Here is an 11,886-nt window from a genome sequence, read left to right as displayed (position 1 = left end):
AACAGACAAAGCTGGGGATGGGTTCAGATGATTTTTGATGTGTGCAGTTCTAGTAAAGGTTTGCTAAACAAGTTTTCTTATGGTTTGACTTAATAAACTGTTCTTATTTTCTCCTTCAAAGTGCATGCCACATTCTGCTTCTTGGCCAAGAGGATAGCTCCACACCTATTAGATTTAACATAATGCATTCCGGAAAGTCCAAAACGTTTCTTTTTACTGTATTTTCATGAAATGTTCTGCAGACATCGAAGTACAAACTCCATTATACTGAACGTAGCCATAGGTTTGAAGCGTGCCACAGTGATCTGTGAAGTATTATTCCAAAGACATTATGAGGCCATAAAGCTGAAACCATGCAATTCAGCTGACAGAGGGAAACTGCCGGAGAGATGGACAGAAACAAGTGAAGGACACACAGGCAGGCTGTTATAAAAGTGTAGATGCCTGCTGATCAATATATGGTCAGGGCAACAGTCTGCAGAGGCCATGAGTGATTAGGACAGGGGAAGGTGTGTTATGGGCACAATCCAGAAATGACATTGACAGCCCAGATGGCAGTTGCTCATACCTGGCAAGGTTCATAACAAATTCTATGAATATATAAATATGTGAGTGTTTATAAAGGTAAGGATCCATCATGAAGCCAGAAGCCATCTCCATGCCACCAAAAACTCTGCCGGATAGATGTATTATCGACAACGTTTCCAACTGAAGAAAAGGATGATGATTGTATTGATCCAAAGGCTTCTCTCAGGCCTGGATTTGTATGTATAAATACTATTTTTGGGGAGTGGAAGTTATCTTTTAAAACAAGTTAAATGCATATGATCTCTTTTAGTACCGTATTACTCTTGTCTTGATTATTTCCACCTTGGTTACTAAATAGATGTGTTTGGCTCATGTCTGTTCTGCATCAGGGAACAAGCGCCCCCTGCTGGAGACACTGTGTAACTCCATTGTGTACACATGGCGATAAACTTGACTTGAAAGTGACACTTTCACAATACTGTATGTGCCTCCCACGATAAAAGACTTGAATGTGGATCACAGGCATTTACATTTTGATCATATTTTGCATCATGTAATTGGGTTCAGTTTTGTAGTGTTAATTCCTCAATGACAATCGTCCCATTGATCTGACATATTGAATTATTAGAATCAATCCTTTTACAGCGGGTAATGTGTCTAGAATCCAAGCTTCTTTCTACAACCCTGACTCCTGGTATATGTAATACATAAATGAATGATAACAGATAACACTGTCCATTAGTCTGAAAACTGTGTGCTGGCTTGGATTATCAGGTGCAGTTTGAGCAGAGCAGTCATGTTGCCAAAACAAGAGGGAAAATACAGTGTGTCCTTTATCAAGGTCCTTAACAGAAGATTCTGGAAAAAGTGGAGGAGTCATAATGACCAGGTAAGAGACGAGCACATTGCAGGTTTCTTATTGACTAACTAGTTGACTCTTTTGCATTCAGCAATTTATTTCTTTTTTTTTCATCATAGCTGGAGCTGCTTTTCATGAACTGTTAACATTTTTCTTTATTTAGATAGCATTGAGTATTTTCAAATGCTATTGTGTTTATTTTATAAATGGGCCTTGTAAAGATAAAGTACTGCTGCTGTACAGAGGAAAGTTTCATTTATATCCGTGATATGCAATTTGACTCTATTTTGGTGATCTTGCTTTGAAACAACTGCACAGTCGTGGATGCGAATGCAGAAGCACATTGGGTTCACTTGGAAAGATCAAGTGTAAGTTGACAAGCATTATTTTTCTGTCTGTCTGGTATATAGTCTATCTATCTATCTCTATCTAATATACTGCCCTTTTTATCTATCTCTATCTCTCTATCTATATCTCTCTATCTAATATACTGCCCTTTTTATCTATCTCTATCTCTCTATCTATCTATCTATCTATCTATCTAATATAGTGCCCTTTTTATCTATCTAAACATTATCTATCTAGCATTATCCATAGAAATTACCCAGGTAAAGTTAAAAAAATAATTATTTATTCAAGCTTTACCCAGGTAATGCTAGCTTTATCCAATTTCAAGGCTTTACCTGCAACATTAATTTATATATCTATATCATAAAGATAATAAATAATTGCTGTGAAATAATTTTAACATATATATAATTTTGCCATAATCAATCTTATTTTTCACATTAGTTAAAACCCCAAATAAATACGAAACAGGAAATAAACAAGAAGCCAGTATAATAGTTTTATAGTCCTAATCTGTGCATGTTAACAATCCTTCATCTGCCTGGAGTGATCTGGATTTATAAAGATTTCAAACATTTTCATCCCATTGCTAAAAGCTCTACCATCCTTTGAAAGGATTTCTTTAGTGAGGTGACAGGACATTATGTTTATTTTACATGATGGTTTCAACCTCGTCCAAAGACAATGAAAAAATCATTCTAAATCATGAAGGCAATTAGGAGATATGCGATGTGCCAGTGCACGCCATGCTACAGCCTGAAGAAAGCACACTGAGTACTAGATAGATACTAATAAAATGACAAGCACTTTTATTCACTGATGCAAAATGATTGTTTGGCTTTGTCAGGGCACTATGGCATTAAATACAGCAGTTCAGAATAGACGTTGACTACACCAGTCCTCTTTTTGTTATCCATCCATCCTCTTCTGCTTATCTGAGGTCGGGTCACGGGGGGCAGCAGTTTAAGCAGAGAGGCCCAGACTTCTCTCTCCCCAGCCACTTCTTCCAGCTCTTCCGGGAGAATCCCAAGGCGTTCCCAGGCCAGCAGGGAAACATAGTCCCTCCAGCGTGTCCTGGGTCTTCCCCGGGGCCTCCTCCCGGTTGGACATGCCCGGAACACCTCACCAGGGAGGCGTCCAGGAGGCATCCTGATCAGATGCCCGAGCCACCTCATCTGACTCCTCTCGATGCGGAGGAGCAGCGGCTCTACTCTGAGCCCCTCCCGGATGACTGAGTTTCTCACCCTATCTTTAAGGGAAAGCCCAGACACCCTGCGGAGGAATCTCATTTCAGCCGCTTGTATTCGCGATCTCGTTCTTTCGGTCACTACCCATAGCTCATGACCATAGGTGAGGGTAGGAACGTAGATCGACTGGTAAATTGAGAGCTTTGAATAACGGCTCAGCTCCTTTTTCACCACGACAGACCGATGCAGAGCCCGCATCACTGCGGATGCCACACAGATCCGCCTATCGATCTCACGCTCCATTCTTCCCTCACTCGTGAACAAGACCCTGAGATACTTGAACTCCTCCACTTGAGGCAGGATCTCTCCCCCAACCCTGAGAGGGCACTCCACCCTTTTCCGGCTTTTTGTTATTACGACTAAATGAATAACTGGGACAGCTTAGCTATAACCTAAACAAACAGGCTTGATGGACTGAATGGTGCCTCTCCTTTGTCAAATTTCTTATGCAATAAAACAAACTGTTGAACTGTTTGAACATTTTACTTGAAAAGGAAGTGCATGGAAACATTTAAATACTGATGTTTAACCAGATATATAACAGCAAAACGCCAGGTGGATAAGTGCTGTGTGCCGTGTGAGACTGAAGATGTGAATAACTGTGGTAACCTTCAGCTGCTGGAGAGCCTGCTGTTCTTTGTGGCAGCTCTTCACACTCGGGTGAGGCTGAGCATACAAAAATGAAAGAAAGGGAACGGCGTGCACAGAGACACAACGTGAACACACTTTAAAAATAATAAATACATAAAATAAGTCTGCGTATTTCACCATATCACTTGGAGTTACTGTCGGATCAAGGGAGTCTCTTTCAGAATGTGGCACTTTATGCAGACTGAAGTCTGGGCCATCTAGATATTCAAGACTCGAACAGCAGCCAAGGTAAAAACTGAAATGCTGGGAAAAGGCAAACTAAATGTGTTTTATTTAAGAATTAATCCACAATGTAGAGTAAACAGGAAAATGAACACAATTTAAATATACTGAACAATTAAAAATGTACAAAGAATCAAGCAAGCATTGAGCACAGAAGAAGCAATATATCAAGAAAAGAAATATATAATTCTGCTAGGCATGCAGTAAATCTGTCTGTCAGTCATATATAGTTTATTAATTATAGAAGAGCAGCCAATCTTACATGAGAACAAAGAAGCACACAAAACCAGATTAGCAATTCAAATCAAATTTTAATGAGGAACATGTAATAGTTAAGTTGATTCCCAATGAACATATTTATTTAAGGTTTCGGTAAATTGATAAAATGAAACCCACTATTAATATTCCCATATGAATTTATAACAAAAATTACAAAAGCTGAAAAAGCTGATAGATTACAAGTGCCTAATAACCTTAAAAAAAAAACTTTTAAAGAAAGAGATGAAATTAAAATGAAAACAAGCAAGGTATCCAAAACTAGATTCAAAATATTTATAACAATTGAAAACAGTGTGAGCAAAAACAGTCTTAGGTTTATACCAAAAATATTATGAAGGCCTAGAAAAGGAAACTACTGGGATTTGTTTCATTGGATCCCTGACCTGTCTGTGCCATGTAACGTGCTGGCCGAAAGTGTTTTCATTTCTCCACTTTATATAAAAATATTGGCTGTATTATTATTGAGTGAGTGGGCAATCTGTAACCCAACCATAGTTTAAGAAAACCCGGAGATATGGGAATGATAAAAGAACCAGAAGTTCACCGTGTAAGTTTGTCCTGTGTGTGTTTATTATAACCTGACTGTTTTCATAAAATGTTTGGAAATAAATGGAAAAATGTGAATTAGTAATCTGTTCAAGGCCAGAAATCATTTGGATGATATTCTTGGAAATGTATAATGATAAGATAGAAAACACTAATGAGCCATTAAATTTAAAGAAGTTCTCTCATTGTCAATAACTAATTAAGCAATTTGGTAGGAACAGAAAACCGCAACCACTGTGGCCCTCCAGGACCAAATGTGACACACTCTTATTGTCTAGGGCAGTGGTGGCGAACCTATGGCACGCGTGCCAAAGGGGGCACTCGGAGCCCTCTCAGTGGGCACGCGCGCCGTCGCCTGAGCACAGAGTTCATTACTATAAAGCCAGAGGCATGCGGGGCCGGGCTGCTCCCCTCACCGCTCCCCCTCTTCACGAGCGCCGGAGGACTTTTCTCACATCACCCGCCCCTCTGCCCAGCAGCCCAATGGGAGCGCTTCCTTCCTCTCCTGTCTGGGGTAAGGCGGGCGACACACATGCTGCTTGAGGGTGCGGCACGGACTGCAGCCTTTTGAATCTGTGATTCCCGTGGTGGGGTTGGAGGCGATGTGGTATAGCGGGTCCACAGCTCAAAATTGAAAAGGCCAGTTTTAACAGATAATTGCCGTTAAAGGGGGTTATGGTAGAGTGGCCGGAGCGGTTTCCGGGAGCTTTGTGATGCAGGCAGTCCTCGCTTAAGCGCACAGGTGAGGAGTCGTCCGCATCTGTAATTATTGCCGGGAGTTGCTAATCGCCACACCTGATCCACGACCCCGTAATATATAATAGAAGCTTTGGGGGCGGGGCTTAATAGGGAAGACCTGTGTGAAACACTTGAGAGGATTGAAGGGATGACAAAGGACAGCACAGTTAGTTATGAAAATGAAATCCTTAAAGTGTGGAATTCTCCTGCCAAATAATCTTAAGTCAATGAAGGCACTTGAAATTGCTTTCCTTACTTTGTTTGGAACATCTTATGCTTGTGCGCAGCTGTTTTCAGCTTTGAATTAAATCAAATCTGACACCAGAAACAGACTAACAGATGACCTGAGTGCTGCATGTGTTGCTCTCAAACTTACAAAGTATGAGCCAAGGTTAGACAAATTATCAGCATGCATACAACAGCAAAAAGCACATTAATTGTTCAAAAGCATACCGAATGCAAACTTTTACCTTTCAACAAAAAGTTGTTTGTATCATTGAAAGCTCTGTTATTATGTTTTTCTTTTAAGACAAAAGATGTTAATGTATGAGTTGCTTTTCTAAACTAAAAGCTCAGTAGATAGACAGACAGAGCATCAGTATTGGCAGTTCAGTCCAATTTACCATCCAGCTGCACTCCCAGGTATTTATAGGTCTGTACCCTCTGCACACACTCACCTCTGATGATCACGGGGTCCATGAGGGGCCTGGGCCTCCTGAAATCCACCACCAGCTCCTTGGTTATGCTGGTGTTCAGTTTTAGGTGGTATTCAGGTTAAATTGCCATGTTGGCACTTTGCGATAAATAAGTGGGTTTTGGATTGCAGTTTGGGCACTTGGTTTCTAAATGGTTCGCCATCACTGGTCTAGGGTCTAAATACAGCAGACATTTAGCGTGGCATCATAAACATGAGCAGTTCTTTTTTTTTTTTTAAATGGTGGCATTAACTCCACTCATCATTCAAGCAGCTGTGTAGTTTATCTCATACATATCTTTCTATATAAAATTCTAATAATCGTGCAAACAATGTTTTCTGTAAACAGTGCCGTTCTGTAGTGAATAAAAACCCTAAAGCACTTTATAAATATGATGATATGTTACAAGCGTTAGCATATGCATGTTTTCCAATTGGTTTGGTGAGCACAGTGAAGGAAATAGAATGACTGAACTGGTAACCTTGGGATTTAAAGTCCATCACAAAGCCATGCAATTTAATTTGCGTATGCAACCAGAAGTCTGGAGTAACATCTTTATACTTATATAGTCTTATATATAGACTTTTATATAGTCTTATAATGAGATTTTAAAAGAATGCAGAGAATATATTTATGAGGAAAACATGAACTATAACATCACATTTGCAAACCTGCCAAATCTAATTTAGGTTTATGGTGGGCCAGAGTCTATCCTGACCGTATCGGGTGCAAAACGGGAGTCATTCCACTCAATGGTAGGGCCTAATCAGGCATACACACTCACACAGGCTGAGCTTAGGTTTCACCGTTAACTTGAAACAAAATATTGTGCATTAAAAATGAATTCTGCAAGTCAGGTTAGTTAGTCAACACAGTCTTTAACGCTGATATGTTGTTTTTATATTGTATACAAAATAAAGGTTATCCATCCATCCACTTGTATGTGGTCACTCTGATGAATTCAAAATTAAACAACGGGCCCCCTGCCAGTCTAAAAGTCTTGTGTTCTGCATTTCTTGTAGGATAGCGTTTCTCAACCTTTAAGTATTTGCGACCCTAGTTTTCATAACAGTTTTAATCGCACCCCCCTAACATTTTTTTTTTTGAAAGGAGCCCACTCATACCAATTTGTTCTTTTTTTAATTAATGATATATCATAGGTGCATATTTTATTATACCTACGTAGCTTTTATTGACATTTATCTAACTCTATATTTATTTTTCTAGTATCAGAATGTAGTTTAAGTTAATTTGTTTTGGTTTCAATAGATATATTTTTCATATTTTCGATTCTTGTTTTCTTTTTTTCCACATCTTCACGCCCCCCTAGGGGGTCCGCCACACAGGTTGAGAACCACCGTTGTAGGAAGTGTCCAGCCATCTACGTTGGTGAAACAGGGAGACGGATAGCAGATCATTCATAGTGTTAAAATCAAACACTTGACATCCTTTGATTATAGCCACACTGATCTTTGTGTTCTTTCACAGGGCTTCAAAGAAAAACAAGAAGCTAAGCTCATTCTCATCCTCCGGTCATATTTTTCTTTCTGTCTTTTTATTCTCTCTCTTCATCTTCTCTAATGGTAGCTTTTCCTCACCTATTCTCTCCTTTTCTCCTTTTATCTACCCTGGCATTGTTCCTGGCTGTTTTGTTTGTTTGATGAAGGATGTAAAATCGAAACACTGTGTCATTAACCTTCCTTCGTTTTCTATGTGCAAGTAACCTTTAACTTTTTTTTCCTTTGCAGCCCTTCACTAATTCCATGTGACTTTCATTATCATTTCTGACTGGGATTAGTTGAACAGTAAACCGTTTTATTTTTAAGTTTAAGCATTGTGTTTGAAGAGAGCAACCCAAATTGAAAATAGTCATGGAGCTTACAATAAACGTTGATGAAACCACCAGGTAACTACTTTATTACTATTATTATTTTTATTATTCCTCATTTTGGAAAGCATGTTTTTTGACAGGGCTGTTTACAAAAGTCATAACATAAAACATAAACTGTTATTAACATAAGAACTGAATTAAACACATTGATAAAGCTTTACTGCTAGGAATGTCTATTTAAGTTGCCTTCAGTGAATTTTTTTTGTGCTGACAATCAATCTAATTTCCTAGACGGTTGTCCCGCACTGACATTACTGCGGCAGCCATGGTGGACATGCACATTATAGGAGAGACAGATGGACTTGCGTCTGCATGTACAGTCAAACTCAAATTAAGAATGACACCGACCTGTGAAAGGAGGTTTTTGATCGTCATCCTTTTCCTTTTTTGTTCATCTGTTTTGGTCTCCCTGTCTTATTTTTCATCATTTTAGACTCCATGATATTTTGCCCAACTGTTCATAGGAGCTAAATTTACAACTGAAATAGTATTGCTTTGCTTCCTATGAAAATCGATTTTATTTTGAATATGTCTTATTGCTGTTAAAGAACTTCTGATAATAATCAAAATTCATATGCATTTTTAATAACAAAAAACGTATCCATTTTGCATTCCTTCACTACATATGGCACAGTGACGACCCTTTTAGGACCATGTCATACAGGCTACCGTATTTGCCTCACTGTAAATGGCATTTTCTCAAACGGCACTAGTACAGAAGAATGCTCTGAGCGTAGTTTTGCTAGCAGAAGTTTGCAGTAATGAATTGCTAAAATCATTTTACTGAAACCCCCCTTAGGCTGATGTTGACGTTTGTCAAAATTCAGGGTTAGAGGATGGTAATCAGCTGTAAACAGTAACAGAACTCGTCCTTACATTTTAGTTCAAAAGAAGTTACATAGCTTTGTTGATTTGACCTTGATTCCAAACACGTGCATGAGTAGCGAAGAGCAAACAACCACTAAAATGGCATCGACATCTGGCGAGAGACCAAAGCGAATGTGCAAAGCATGAACATTTTACGTAATTTTGTTGAATAGGACTTGTCGGACTCAGAGTTTGATACAAGTGATCCGGAGATGGATATCGAAAACAAAAGTGAGGTACCGGCATCATCTGATCGGTCTCCAGCTGATCGTGGTGCTGAACACTTTTGTGTAGCTGATGCACCTACAGCAGTGTTCGCTTGGGAGGACCACCACAAACCGTATTGCATCACACTGCGACCACCACCACCACCACCAGCCACCTGCTGTGCGAAGACAGCCAGGCAGCCGGCCCACCGTGCATTCCTGCCGACCATTGAGGTGCCCTTGTGCACAGAGATGCCAAACGTGTACCAACAGCAGCCATGGCACGAAGCAAAAGACGTTTTATCTTTATTTATGTGTGAAAGCTTTGCTTTGTGTGCTTTTCAGAAAACTGAGTTTTTTGGAAAAAATATTCAGCCCTTAAAAAGTTAACATAATAAATTGCATCTCCCTGACTTACTGTTAATCAATTTCCACAGTACCAACACAACACTTTATTCTCATAGATGAACTCATGTTAACGCTTCCAGAAGCTTGAATGCATTACAATATGTTTTTCTTTTTACATTCAGTAGATTATTTCTATAGTAAAATTGTATAGTACTAGTAGCTCCTACAGAGGCGGCTATCCTAAACATATTTGCGTTGATTGGAGCTTTTACTATTAGGAGTCTTAACATGTATTAAAATGAATGATGTACTCACATGAGTGGTGTGCAGGATTGATGGGATGCTGGAGACGTTCCTAAGAGCAACAGGCAAAAGGTAGCAACTTGACCCACAAAGCTGGCCAGTCTGCTATACAGTTGACACTCTTGTTAAGAAGCTATCATCCATGGCACTGGTTTAGTTTTAGAAGAACCAATGGAAACATTAGCTGCATTTATAAATTTTAGAAAAGACACAGGGAGAACATGCAAACTCCTCAGAAACAACAGTAAGGTGTGGTAGTTAAGGCACTGGACTTTAAAATTAAATGAATACTGGCACAATCCTTACCTTTCTACTCTCTGTGTGAATGAGTCTGAGAAACCTTCTTACCCTGCCTGGGCTTCAGTCATAAAAAGAATTAAAATCCTTTCATTCAAGAATTTTGTTCATTTCAGCTTATTGTATTATGGTGTCACAGTGGTTAGTGCCACCACCTAATAGCTCCAGGATGACTTGGTTTGAATCCCGGCTTAGTCAGTGCCTGGGTGGATGGTGCATGTTCTTCGTATTTGTATGGGCAATGCCATTTTCTAACCTGCTTAATCCAGACCAGGGTTGTGGGTGTGCTGGAACCTATCCCACCTAGCTTTGGACACAAGATAGGATCAAACTCTGGACAGTGTGCCAGTATATCACAGGGCGAACACACACACACGCACCTACTAACCAAACACACACTATGGCCAATTTAGTGTTGCCAATTCACCTAACCTGCAAGCCTTTGGACAGTGGGAGGAAAATCATGCAGACATACAGTGAACATGCAAATTCCACACTCTGAATACCTGGGATACAAATCCTGGTCTCCTCACCTTGACAATTTATAGATAGAACTTCATTTGTCCAGTGTGGCAAGTTTAGAATTTTACAGAAGCGCAATAAATAAATAAATAGATTATCTAAAGAAAAAAAGCATAAGCTCAGTTTTTCAACACCAGCCCGATAATCTCGGTTTACACAAATGAAAAGCATATTAGTGCAGGTACAAAATAAATTTTGTACTGCTGTTGGCGAATAATGTATCTCTTCTTAACTCAGAGCCACTCTGCTATACTCTCTCACTCTCAAATGAAGATGCTAACTTCTGTCAGGTGGCTGTTTATATATCTTTGTGTCTGAGGGGGAGGGGCTTGAGAAGTCTGAAGGGGTGGGGCCAGTCTTTGTTTGCCTGTGGTCCTTTAGAGCTGTGGCCAGAAAGACAAGGTTGTTAGTGACAGCGCTACACTTAGGGTGGTATGGTGTACTTTGCGGGAGCCTTGAAGGCGCCCTTATGTGCACGTGTGTGACATATATAATAAAATGCATAACTGCATAATTGGGTTACTTGAAGTACTCTTTACTGTGTTTCTATGCTCATATTATCTAGACTGAATAATCATATCATATTGTACTTCTCAAGCATTCAGCATTGCTGATTATCAAAGCCAAAAAAGTGTATGTGAATATAAAATAGTATATAAAATCATGACTTTTTAATATAAAACTTTAAATAAGACTCCTTTATTCTCTATCATGGGTGGCCTCATTACCAGTTATAAGAATTATTCCGTTTCTAGGGAGAACCTTACTTAATTACAATTGTTTTTCTTTTTTTTTGCAGAAATGGCAGTCTGCTCTTTAAAGCAGCCAGAACAAACGACACTAGGGCTATGAAGAAGCTGCTGGAAAGTACAGATGTGGATCCATTTATCAGAGGTAGACGGGAGCTTTTCCATATTAGCACAGATGGTTTTCACACTCGATTACTGTATGTAGTCTTTTGTGGGAATAGTGTCTCTTCCTTAATAGCTGATTGATGAATGATGTTGATTGTGAGTCACATAATGTTGGAGACCATTTCACAAATATATACATAAAGTGAAAATGGAAGCTCTGAGTTGTGCTGAGAAATGCCAATACCATGATTGTGTTGTGTCAAGGAGATTTTCTTTCTGTAAATGTATTTAAATTGATCCCTTTATCATTGCTAGCTACTGTTACAAGCCTGACAAAATTTATCAATATGTATACATTCCATCGTCCTGCTACCAAAACAAAATAAAAGGTGCTAGTGGAACAGAACAATAATGGGATGAAAGGTGCACCCCGAGTTTTACTTAAGTTTAATTTCGCACCACGCCGCACGGTTCCAGTTACCCAG

The 11,886-nt window shown here is 39.3% G+C and overlaps 1 protein-coding gene across 2 annotated transcripts in view; it reads left to right on the top strand.

Moving 5' to 3' along the window:
* Positions 1 to 1,358: 1,358 nt before the first annotated feature.
* The window catches only part of LOC120531543 (transient receptor potential cation channel subfamily V member 6-like), a 45,234-nt gene continuing 34,706 nt past the window's right edge, over positions 1,359 to 11,886 (top strand). The window contains exons 1-3 of one of the 2 annotated variants that reach the window (XM_039757055.1): positions 1,359 to 1,417; positions 7,862 to 8,019; positions 11,347 to 11,441. In XM_039757055.1, coding sequence (XP_039612989.1) covers positions 7,985 to 8,019; positions 11,347 to 11,441 — 130 coding nt within the window. In that variant the 5' untranslated portion in view covers positions 1,359 to 1,417; positions 7,862 to 7,984. The other variant, XM_039757047.1, reaches the window with a different exon arrangement.

Source organism: Polypterus senegalus, chromosome 1 (assembly GCF_016835505.1).
Source record: "Polypterus senegalus isolate Bchr_013 chromosome 1, ASM1683550v1, whole genome shotgun sequence".
Classification (NCBI taxonomy): Eukaryota; Metazoa; Chordata; class Cladistia; order Polypteriformes; family Polypteridae; genus Polypterus; species Polypterus senegalus.
Note: the sequence above shows the minus strand (reverse complement) of the source record. Positions and strands in the feature narration are given on the sequence as shown.